Source organism: Nicotiana sylvestris, chromosome 8 (genome assembly GCF_000393655.2).
Source record: "Nicotiana sylvestris chromosome 8, ASM39365v2, whole genome shotgun sequence".
In the NCBI taxonomy this organism is placed as follows: Eukaryota; Viridiplantae; Streptophyta; class Magnoliopsida; order Solanales; family Solanaceae; genus Nicotiana; species Nicotiana sylvestris.
The window spans coordinates 60,954,077-60,967,278 of NC_091064.1; the positions used below are offsets into that span (position 1 = coordinate 60,954,077).

The 13,202-nt window shown below is 37.2% G+C and overlaps 1 protein-coding gene across 1 annotated transcript; it reads right to left on the reverse strand.

Moving 5' to 3' along the window:
• Positions 1-10,773: 10,773 nt before the first annotated feature.
• On the reverse strand, positions 10,774-12,050 carry LOC104216676 (secreted RxLR effector protein 161-like). The gene is made up of 3 exons (XM_070153925.1): positions 11,916-12,050; positions 11,074-11,409; positions 10,774-10,968 (listed from the first exon to the last, which is right to left on the reverse strand). The coding sequence occupies exons 1-3, from the start codon at positions 12,048-12,050 to the stop codon at positions 10,774-10,776; spliced, it is 666 nt and encodes a 221-aa protein (XP_070010026.1).
• Between the last annotated feature and the right edge of the window lie 1,152 nt (positions 12,051-13,202).

Consider the following 13,202-nt stretch of genomic DNA (forward strand, 5'->3'; position numbering starts at 1 on the left):
CTCAGAAGGGATATGAAGTTCTCATGGTTATCCTAGGATGGTATGATATATGTGGTATGCTGTGTAGGATTGAGATTTGCGTGTGTAGGGTTACGATTCAGTTCTGAAAGGAAGGTCATAAAATTCTTAGGCAGAACGGGCAGCTTCAGATGATTAGGGAAATGATATTACTAATTGTTGTGGCTTGATAAGGATATACGTTTCAGAAAAAGGGCAATGTGATTGAGTTAATGATACTTCATTAGTATTACGACACTCTCTTGTTGGATCGACTGCTGATATTCGAGTTTGCTTGGTGGCACAGAAGAATTATAGGAGTACCTCTCATGGGATGATTGGGTATTAGAGGTGTGTTGTATATTCGGACAGTGGAGTTGGGATCGGATATGGTGATTCGCGTGTTGTATGGATTTGGAGACTGGGAGTTCTCATAAACAAGTTAGGTCATGGTTGTGGACCGCGTATATCGATCTTGTGTGGTAACTTTTGGAGGTTTGGAGACCCGAGTGGATCCTTATTGCTTAGTATGCTAGATTTTGGTATAATATTAGGTATGGACTGGTTGTCTCCGTGTTGTGTTAATCTAGACTATTGCACTAAGGCGGCGACATTGGCTATGCTGGGAATGCCACGAATTGAGTGGCGAGGTTCGAGGATTATGTCCCCAGTAGGGTGTTTCATTTTTTAAGACCCAGCGAATGGATGGAAAGGGTTTTCTTTCTTATTTGGCCTTCGTGATGGATGTTAGTGCAGAGATTCCTACCATTGATTCAGTTCCGGTGATGAGGGGTTTCCGGATGTGTTTCCTACTGCCGGGTATGTCACCGGACGGGGTTGTTCATTTTGGTATTGATTTGGTGCCTGGCACCGTAGCGTATGGCACCGGCAGAGTTAAAGGAGTTGAAGGAACAACTTCAGGAATCCCTTGGTAAGGGGTTCATTGGTAGGTCGATATGGATGTGTGTTCTACATCGAGTCGGCTTGGTTGACTCCGAGTTGTATTGTTGAGGGATGTGATGATTCGATTGTTATTGAGCTTATTAGTGATCTGGGGAGATCTATGAGTTATCTTTCCGTGATGCGAGGCGTTAGGATTTGTTGGTTATAGGCACATATGGTGCGGCTTTATTGGGGCCTCTCAGTGGAATTCAAGCGGGAAAAGTATTGGGTATTGCTCAGCGGATGGCATATCGGTTGTGTCCTTTCAGGTCTGTGTAATGTTATGTCAATTGCTTTGCCATGGGTATGATGATTTGCTTTGGTTCTAGACATCAAATTGCGCGCGTTGTCGATTTTGAGCATACTGACTTGAGGTGTTTCATGTGGACCGGTGTTTGGATAGGATCGCGTATTGCAGCAAAGTTATGAGGAAGTATGACCCTTCGGGTTAGATTTGAGTGCTCTATTACTATGATGTGTGACGGGTTCCCAGAATTGTGTGGTGGTGGTACTGGTAAGCTTGCGGTACAGTTCTCTCATTTGAGTCATTCTCATGATTTGAGTACGTTCAGATTGTTGCTTATTGGTGCGCGGATTATACGAGTTGTGGCTATAGATTGTATTGATGTGTCATGTCACCAGAGTAGTTGTGTTGGAATTAGATGAGATTGTTGGGATCTAGAATGAATACAAACGGATTCGATTTCAGCGTGTTGGAGGGATAATATCGATGTTCGGCTCAGAAATTTGCTACAGTCCTTGCTTAAGGAGAAGTGGCTTCATGAATGGTTGATCTGAGGAGTGGTTATGACTTCCTATGTGTTTCATTTATCATTGGCAGTATACGGAAGTGTTGGAATGAGGCTTTATTTGATAAAAGGCTTATTATCGAAATTTGGATGTTTTAAGCAACTGCTGTGATTAGAAGTTATCGCTACAACTGTTTGAGTTATATGGTATGTCATGTAATTGCACCTGAGGTTGTAGGTACGGGTTATTACAGCTTGTTTGGGCTTATTCAGAGTATAAATGTGAGACTCTAATCTTGTAGATGATTTCAGAAGTGGAAATGTGGTTCTAAGGTTTATAGGCTAGGTTGGATTGCCAAATTTCAGTTACATTGTGTTATCGGGACCTATATGAGATAGGGTGACGTGGGATCACCCCCAGGTATCTGCATGGTAAGGTTATACAGTGACTTGTTGGCTTTTGGAACAACTATAAGCACGTTCGAGGACGAACGTATGTTTAAGTGGGGGAGGATGTAACGACCCGACCAGTCGTTTTGAGCTTTTGCACTTCGCTCGCCAGTTCTCGGGCATGGCTAGCCCCATGTGATGTATTATGACTTATGTAAATCGTTGATTTTGGTTTTCAGGGTAATCGGAATGAATTTGGAAGAACAGTTCTCAGTTTGAAGCATAAAATTTGAAAGGTTTGACCAAGTTTTGAATTGTTAGTATATGATCTCGGATTGGAATTTTTATGATTTGGTTAGCTCCGTAGGGTGAGTTGGTACTTAGGAGCGTGATCGGAATGTATTTTAGAGGACCGTGGAAGGTTTAGGCTTGAATTGGCGAAATTGGAATTTTGGAGTTTTCCGATTGATAGGTGAGATTTTGATATAGGGGTCGGAATGGAATTCCGGAAGTTGGAGTAGGTCTGTTGTGTCATTTGTGATGTGTGTGCAAAATTTTAGGTCATTCGGGCAAGGTTTGATAGACTTTTTTATCCAAAGCGAAATTTGGAAGTTTTTGGAATTCTTAGGCTTGAATCCGATGCAAATTTGGTGTTTTAATATTGTTTTGAGCGTTCCAAAGGTTGGAACAAGTTTGAATGATGATATGAGATATGTTGGCATGTTTGGTTGATGTCCCAAGGGCCTCGGGTGAGTTTCGGGTGGTTAAACGGATCAAATTCTTGTTTTGAAAGTTGCAGATTTCTTCAGTTCAGTGTTGTAGAGTTTTGCTCTTCGCGTTCGCAAGAGGGCCTCGCATTCGCGAAGAGATGTTGAGTAAGGCAGGCCAATTACCCTTCGCGCTCGTGATGTTGGCCCGCGTTCGCAAAGGTTGAGTCTGATTGTGCATCGCGAAAGCGTGGCATGGTTCGCGTTCGCGTAGAAGGTTGAAGCAGACTTGGGCACCAGGCCCTAGAGCATTGCGTTCGCGACTGAAGAAACGCGTTCGCGTATGCTAAGCTGAGTAAGGCATCGCATTCGCGAGGGTAGTGATCGCGTTCGCGTAAGAGGAAATTTGAGCTGTTAATTATTTGTGCTTCGCGAACACGAGGCTTTGACCGTGTTCGCGAAGAAGGAATTTTTGGCCTGGGCAGAATGTTTAAATAGTCATGTTCGCGATTTTTGGTCTATCTTTCACTATTTTTGAGCGATTTTGAAGCTCTTTGAGAACGATTGAAGAGGGAATCAAAGGGTAACACTTGGAGGTAAGATTTTTGAACTCAATACTCGATCCTATGTTGATTCTTACTTGTTTAAGCATGAAATTTGTGGAATTTAAAGCCTAAAATTGGGGAATTAGGGCTTGAAAATGGAGAGTGTAAATTGGGGATTTGAGGGGCCATTTGAGGTCCGATATTGATGTTCTTGGTATGTACGAACTCATGAGAGTGTAAGGATTCCATTGGTGTGATTTTTATCTGATTCCGAGACATGGGCCCAGGGGCCGGGTTTGGCCAATTTCGGGATTTTGGTATAAATTGGATATTTTCGAGTGGGCTTTGTTCCCTTAGCATATTTTGATAGTATGAATCTGCTTTTGGCTAGATTTGAAGCAGTCGGAGGCCGAGTTGAGAGGCAAAGGCATCGCAGGCTAGAGTTTGGACCGGATTGAGGTAAGTAATGATTGTAAATGTTTGTCCTGAGGGTATGAAACCCCAGATTTCATATCGTTGTGCTACTTTGAGGTGACGCACACTATAGATGACGAGCGTGGGATCGTGCACCGTTGAAGATTGTGACTTTGTCCATCCCGTACAACTATTAAGTCGTATATTTGATTAAAACTTGTTTGATATCATTGTATTTTGGAAAGTATTATCATGTTTTGGGTTGAATGCCATATTTGGGCCTCGTGCCAACTGTCTTGGACCCTTAGGGGAATTTTACTACTATTCCTTACTGTTTTGACTTATTATTTATACTCAGTCATACTATATTCTACTGTTTTTATAACTTAGCCATGTTTACTATGTTTTAACATCTTAAATGATATTTTGAGCTGAGCATCATATTTTACTGTGCCCGAGTGGCTTTTAGAGATTTCTGACTGAGTAGGGCCGGGGGCTTATGTTGTGAGGTTATTATGGATCGGGATGCGCGCCGCAGCAGTATTGTGCTGATTCATGATTTGGAGGCTGAGGGCCTGAGTTGTATGCCACAAGGCGGCTTGACATGAGGTTGAGAGCCTGCTTGATCAAGCTACGAGATGGCTTGTTATTGCGCTTGTGTCGTAAGGGGCCCCTCCCGAAGTCTGTACACCCCCAGTGAGCACGGGTGCCCAGTCTGACTATTGTGATATAGCTCAAGGGGCTGTTATTTGATTCATATTGTGGCCCGAGGGGCAATTCTTGATTCATGTTGTGCCCGAGGGGCTGATTACGAGTGATTGTGAGGTAGCTCGAGGGCTGGTTCTATTGATGATTTGCCCGAGGGGCGGTATGTGATACATATTTTGCCCGAGGGGCTGTTTATGTTTTCTATCAGTTTTACTCACCATCTTATCATTTGAAATTATTGAAAGTTGTTTTAAAAGGTTTTCACCGAAACTGAGCACGATTTTTGAAGTAAATGATTTCTGTAGTGTGTTGGAAATGTCCTGCTTTTATTGTAGCATTTGACATGGTTTACATATTTTCTTACTACTCAGCTTTCATTTACCTTTATTACTTACTAAGTTGGCGTACTCACATTACTCCCTATACCTTGTGTGCAGATTCAGGTATTTCTAAACCCGGTAGTTGTTGTTGGTTGCTCAGTGGCAGAGTCATCAGAGTTAGCAAGGTAGCTGCCCGATGTTCGCAGCACTGCTTTTCTCCCTCTTGTCTTCCTTAGACTGTATTTAGTACATTCTTAGACTCTTATTGTATTCAGACTTTAGTAGTTGCTCGTGACTTGTGACACCCCGATGTCGGGCTTATATATTATTTTCGCACTGTTCATTTAGACTTACATTATGAGATATTTGATTAATTAAAGGCTTAAAAAATAATTCTTATTGATTAATGGTTAATTCGGGAGTTGTGTCAGCTGGCCTAGTTTCACGATAGGCGTCATCACGACCAGATCGATTTTAGGGTCGTGACAACACCAAATAGGTGCTAATATGAGTACATCCTTTGAATTATAAAAGATACAAAAGCTGGCAAAATAACCATGGGTCCTACAGAGTTCTTAAATGTTATGAAATAACTAAAAGAAGTGTCTAAGTTGTATACAACATATAAATTAGGTCCAAAAAACTAATTTCCATGCAAGTTTCCATTGCCAGTGGCAGAGGAAGGCTTAAGGTAAGAAGACTATAGCATGTCATCCTGTCATATTGTATTGGTGGAGCAGCATAAAATCAACAATACTTTATCAGCAATGTATAAAACATGTCTTCACCAGTCCAATTACTTAATTTAGAAGAGCATTAAATATGTCGGTCTAAGTTCAACTAATAACATAGATTTATAGTGAATCATGCTACTCTTGTCAAAAGTTAAGGCTATTGTCTGATATACATATATAGTTGATATAGTATGTGTTCACAGTGAAAGACTGACATTAGATTGTTCATATTTTTTGTAATGTCCTTAAATTTCTCTATCCATTCTCCTAAATTTCTTGAACCTAAACATGGAATATTATGCTCCCTGCCAAGAATCTACCCATCAAAATATAATTTTACTATTTAAACTAAATTTGACAATTATATGATAAAATTCCTTATACAAATTCTTAAGGAAACTATAGAAAGACAGCAAGTATGAAACCTTGCACTATACCTGAAATAAAAGAAACTTATGAAATCAAGTAGTGTGACTCTTTCAATCAAAAGCCTAGAGCTAGTATAGGCTAAAAGACAGAGGTAGTAATTATTTTTTCTTATCGAGTAAGAAAGCAATCCTTCAAAGGGGAGATAGAAGTATCAACAAAAGCATCAGAATAAAAATATGAAACCCACAATATAAACCCAACCTTTTAGCTAAGCTGGCAGTAATAATAAGTAAAAATAAGTGCTACACAGGAAGGGTAGAGGAAAAAATGATGGTGGTACATTCGAGTAGTGCTAGCTCTGCATGGATTAAATGTTCAACATGTTTTAAGTACAAATACATCAAATAGTATGAGAAGAAATTATAGCAACCAAACACGATCAATTAAAAACTTCACAGATTTATGCTCAGATAAATTATTGTTGTTGTAACTTTTTTGTTTATTTTATTCTTCTTCTTGTATTTTAATTATATAACCATGCACTAAGCACCAATGTGACAGATTAGTTACTAATGTAGAAGTACTAATTTAAAAGAAAATACACATTAATTTCTTTTGAATATAAAGGTGGAGTAACATAGAGCTGATCAACATTAATTAAGATCGAGCAGGATCTTTTGTTTTATTAATAATATAGGTGATGTATCAATTATTTTCTACCATTAGAAAAAATTTCAATCCCCTTTCTGAAAAATATATGGATGTCTCTAAATTTAATTGTACCTAAAACTAACTTAAAAGTGAATTCATGTTTCTAAAGCTAAGAAAAATTCTGGGAGAGTCAAATGTATAAAGCTCAAGCACTTCTCGAGAGTAAAAATAGCATCATTTATAGTGCCATATTCACTTTTTTAGAATACGTGTTACTTTGCTTTGGAGAAAATAGTATAACTTAACAGTATTGAACTCCACTTCTTTTAGAATATTTACTATTACAGCATGTGATTGTTCTCTTCCTACACTTGTCAGGAGTACTTTGAGTGGCACAATCTCACTATGATTTAAAGTTCTCTTCCTACACTAACCGGAAAGAGAATGAAGATATTATGCAATCATATAATTTATTTGTGCTCTCTGATAAAAATCGGGGGACCATGAGCTCAGTGTTAAAAAGCTAATGTGCCTTCAAGTTAACTTTAATTGCAAACCTCGTGTTTCATGCATAATTTGTAGCTACTGTAACAATTAATAAATAATGGGATAATTTTACATAAATACAACTCACACACCTAACTTGCAACATAATAGCCTAGATACCACTTTGCAAATCTATAGCCCAAAAGTAATAGGCTAATTCCTGAAAGACAACTTATTTTACACAATCAACTACGGTTATTGCTCCCTCTTTACACAACTAGTTATTTCCATTCTCTTGATTTCCTTTGATTATTAAGCATTTGATAAAAATATACAAATCAGCCACAACGCAACTAAAAAATCCTGAATAATATATATTATCTGAAGGTAAGAAATTCAAACACTTATATGTGCAATTGCTGAAGCAATCCAACATGATAAAAAAAAAAAAAAAAAACTTGGTAAATGAATTGTAGAATTCTTCCAACGCGTACAAAATCTTTTTCATACAGCACATACACGAAAAAGAAGAAGAGAAGGAAATGTCAAACTTCCGTAAAGGCCTCTTACACACTGACAAATGTATATACATCCTTATAAACTGAAAAAATATATAATCATACAATATTATACACAAATATACATATTTATACACAATTATACAATACTATATAAGTGTATATAAACACCACTTAAACAATATTTTCACTGGAAAACATAGAATGTCCAACACTACACTTACTGTAAATAATGTATTAACTTGTATAAACATGTATAATAGTGCATAAGAGGTGTTTGTATATTCATATACACAATTATACACTATTATACAATGTTGATACAAACTGCTACATAGTTATGATTTTTTATCCAAGCCTCGAGTTGTAGTAGAAGGTATTGGATGATTCAACTCATCAATAGGTTAACAATTGGCGCCAACAATTCGGAATTCAACGCACAGATAAGATACACCCAATTTCAGATTTGAAACCTCAAGGCCATAATGATAATGACCAGAACTTCAAAATTCAAAATCTTCCAAAATTAGTGGTTATTTTTTGTGCAAATCAAGTTTGAGAGCTATTTATTTTCAGACCTGTATGTATTTTCATTTTTCTTTCAAAAATCTTCAATATTCTTCTGCTTTCCAACATGGACGACGGCGTAGGAGCCCGAGCCTTCTTCGAGCCATTGATGGCAGAACTGCGTAGGGGAGGGGGAATAGCAGGGGCTAGGTTAAGAAAGAATGATGGATTTATGTGGGTTAGAAAGAAAGAAGCAAGAGGCGGTGAGAGAGAATTTGGTGTGCTGGGAATGAAGAAAGAAGAAAATAATAAAAACCCTAAAAGTGTGTCTTTAATAATTGGCTAAAGACTGAAAAGTTTCTTTCAAGTTGTGTACAATATGGGCTAAATAGGGTAAGAACTTCAAATCTAAGCCATTTTCGATTGAGCTGTTAAGCCAAGTGACAAGGGCCGTAATTCTTTCATAAATAATTAACTTAGATCAGAATGATTGTGAGAAATAGTCAACGGCTCCTATGCATTTTCGAGTGTCAAGCCAAATTTAACTCTCCCAACTCTGCAACCAACCTAATGAAGACACTTATTTCAGTAAGTAATTTATTGTTTACGTGTATTATGACCATCTAGACTAGACAGCGAAGGCTCAAAGGTATCATCTTTTTAGCAAAGCAAAGAAAAAGTAAATATTTTCCGGTTTAATAGTGCCTTAAAGCTCTATAATGAGCATGACTATTTTTCTATAATTTTTTCGCCATTATTGAGACATTGAACCTAGTGAACTAACAGGCCAAATTAGGACACTCATATAGCCGAAGACTGACTTCTGATCCTATACGATCTAAAAATTTTGTAACCTCATACGTCTCAAAGCATAACACTTAATAGAAAAGTGGGAGCACACATATATCTTTTTAAGTTTTTTAATGTTGGATTTCTGTATGTGAACTCTCTTTGAGTGGATTACTGAAAGTTTTTCATTGATGACTGGAGTCGTCCTTATTTTTTTCTCATAACATCTCTTTAGCTTTCTATTTTTAATCACAATCACACAACATCACTGATTGTTCCTCCCATAATTCTTAAAATTTATCAAAAATAATTGGTTCTAGGTTTTTCTGATTGCTAAAGAAGAAAATATTGACCATAAGCATTGAAAATTGGGGACAAAAAGGGTGGTGAAGCCGATGAAGGTTGCAGGCAATAGGCTGAAATCCAAATCAAAACTTGCCAAAAATTCTCATCCTCAGTTTAAGCCACACGTTCATTTTAAATGTTCTAAAGCAGCATTTCTCCTATTTAAAGGTAATTTTTTTAATAGGTACTACTATTCACGTTTCCATATTTATCGCTCCTTTTCTCTTTACTTTTGATATTCTAGTTAAGAATTTCATTATATTTATCCGTTTTAGAACTTGACATAGACCACGACTTCAAAAACTATGCTAAGTGGACCTTACTAGTTTCATTCTTTATAGATACCGTAAAGCAGTTGTTAAGGTTCAACATATTGACTTCAGACGGAAATGTCACTTTTGAACATACTTAAACAGGCAAAGTTTACTATCATATTCTTACTATTTCAACAACATTATAACATGCGAAATTTACTATCAAATTATTATCTTCAGCTAAATAATGATATGCATATCAAAAATAGGCACAAAGGCTGACATGCAGCAAACTCCCATAATCAACACAAGGCTGCAATAAAAAATTTATAAAAAAAAAATAGGAGAGAAAAAAATGCTATGAAATAATGGATGCAGTAAAAGCAATAACCACAAATAATTCTTGTAAATTACTCGACAATTAATATGAAGTTCAGGCCTTACCTCTCAAATGAGCGCCAATGATCACTATGATAGTTTTTTGGAGTCATCACCTGTTTCTTCTAGAAATTTTTCAAATCCTAGTTTAACATCTCAAGTTCTTTAAATTAATAAATTACCCACATAGAATACTTACCGGAGTAAATACTGTTGAAATTCGAATACAAACACAAATAGGAACGTACCTTCAGCCATGGTTGTTCAAGTGATATAGGGAATTCCTTGGAAGAACCTTGAGAGAAAACCTAAGGAGTCTTCTAGCCTGTGTCTATCGTAGGATGCCAGACTGATGGAGTCACAGGCGTATTTATAGGTAGGCTAGGGACTCTTAGGCAAATACTTTAGCCCTAGGGACTTCTCCATAAATTATAATTGTCCTAGGGACTCCTAATATATGGTAATTTCTTTCCATCAAAGAAACTACCATATATGCATAACTACAGAATATTATCTGATATATTATTTTCTTTGGGAGACAAGGTAAATAATTTATTACCTTATATGTGGGCCGCACTAGAAGTCTCTAGAATAGACGGTAATTTCTAACATTCTCCCACTTGGGCCACATATTAAAATTAGATAATCTTTTATGAGAGATAAACATATGGTCATAAACTTTATCACGCAACTAAAAGTTATGCGACAATCACTTTAACTAGAATATATTATTACACGAATCATGGCGGTCATGCTTTTAAACAAACACTTCCTTCCATGTATTACAATGCACAATATATTCTAATAAAGTGTCTAACAACTTTATGATTGAACTTAATATAAGTCATTCAGAGTCCAACTTTATTGATCCAATGATCACAAATAATACATGAAAAATCAAAAGTGTGCACTGTCATGTATATCAAAATAAACATAATGTCTAGACAAACTGTTAGAGAGCAAAGCAAGACTAAATTGAGCTACTAAGCTCCATATGGGTTACATGATCCTTGAAAATATTAGCCGGCAGACCTTTAGTCATAGGATCAACAATCATCAAAGTAGTACTAACATGCTCAAAATTCACATCTTGCTTCTTCACATAGTCTCTAACCATCAAGTACTTTATGTCGATGTGCTTGCTTTGGCTGCCACTTTTATTATTCTTAGAAAAGAAAACTGCAGCTGAATTGTCACAAAAAATTCTCAATGGCCTTGAAATGGAATCGACAATCCTAAGGCCGGAAATAAAGTTTTTCAATCATAATGCCTGTGATATAGCTTCATAGCATGCTATAAATTCAGCTTCCATTGTGGATGTTGCAACAATGGTCTGCTTGACACTTCTCCAAGACACAGCACCTCCAGCAAGAAGGAAAATATATCCTGAAGTAGATTTACCCGTGTCTTTGCATCCACCCAGATCAGAGTCTGAATATCCAATCACCTCCAATGAGTCAGAGCATTTGTATGTGAGCTTAAAATCCTTGGTTCCTTGCAAATATCTCAAGACCCTTTTACCAGCTTTCCAATAGTCAAAACCAGGGTTACTTTGATATCTGCCAAACATTCCTACCACAAAAGCAATATCAGGTCTAGTACAGACCTGTGCATACATAAGACTCCCAACAAGGGAAGCATAGGGAATGACTTTCACTTGCTCCTTTTCCAATGCATTTTATGGGCATTGATTCAATGAGAATTTGTCACCTTTAATTATGGGTGCTGCTATAGGTGAACAATTCTTCATTCCAAATCTTTCCAGAATTCTTTCAATGTAGGCCTTTTGAGATAGTCCAAATAATCTTTGGGATCTGTCTCTATGAATCTCTATGCCAATGACATAAGAGGCTTCACCCATATCCTTCATCTCAAAATTTTGGATAATGAACTATTTAGTCTCGTGCAACAATCTCAAATCACCACTTGCAAGCAAAATATCATCCACATATAGGACTAGAAAAATATATTTGCTCTCACTTATCTTATGGTATATACACTGATCATTGATGTTCTCCGTAAATCCAAATGAAGAAACAACATTATGAAATTTAATATACCATTGGCGGGAAGCCTGCTTTAGCCCATAATGGATTTATTCAACTTGCAAACAAGGTAACTTTTGTCCTTATCACAAAATCCTTCAGGTTGACTCATGTATACTTCCTCTTCAAGATCTCCATTTAGGAAAGCAGTTTTCATATCCATTTGATGTAACTTTAAATCAAAATGAGCTACTAATGCCATGATTATTCTCAATGAATCCTTCTTTGATACTAGAGAGAAGGTTTCATGGTAATCAATGCCTTCCCTTTGAGTAAAACCCTTGGCTACAAGTCTGGCTTTATATCGTTCGATATTACCTGATGAGTCTTTTAGTTTTAAAGATCCACTTGGAACCTATGGTAGAGGATCCCTTTGGTGATTCGACGAGATCTCAGACTTTCTTTTTAGCCATAGATTCTAATTCTTCTTTCATGGCTCATACCAAAGTGTGGAGTTTTCTCCACTCATGGCTTGTGAAAACGAGCATGGATCATCTTGTAGTCCAATATCATAATCAGACTCTTGGAGATATACAATATAGTCGCTAGAAATTGCTGATTTTCGAATTCTTGAGGATTTTCTCACTCCCACTAGTTCAGACACTTCTTCAGTGGGTGTCGCGTCCCCTTTTTCCCTCTTAATGCATCGGGATATCGGGTTTATAATATTTTAGGACAACTCATTCGTTTTGGGAACTGGGTTTTGCATTTGAAGAGTCGACACCTAATGATTTAAGGTGCATTAGGACACCTATAAGGGTTCACTTCTAAGTTCGTTTGATAACCAGAGATAGGGTAAGGGCTTGAAATTATTCTAAGGGGAAGGTGTTAGGCACCCCTCAGTATCCACTAGTGTGGTTCCCGGCCAGAGAATTTCTTGTGAATTTATGCAATTTAGCAAATAGACAAGTGTAGGCTCAAATAATAGAGGATTTAAATTTAAATACATAAGAGTTTGAAAGAAAAAGATGAATTTTGAAAAGGAGTTAGAGTTCTACATATACTTATGGATATATAAAAGAAGGGGGTCCTAGGTTTAAATATAATATGGATCACATCAATGCGATACCCGGTATGACACTCCTCAAAAGAAGGGATACATGTGGTATTAGCGCACCAATCATCATGTCCATATCTACCCTCCCCACCTCATTAAGGTATTAAAGCACGGATTGATCTCGACCACTATTGCATGCTATTACCCGTCCTATTCTTATCAGTCCCGAAGGAACTTGGGACTACTATCCCTAAAGGGAAGGGATATTAGGCTGACTTTTGGGTTTCAAAAGGTGAAAAAGCTAAGGCAACATACAAAAACACATAGGACTGCATATTAGGGGAAACATGTAAACAA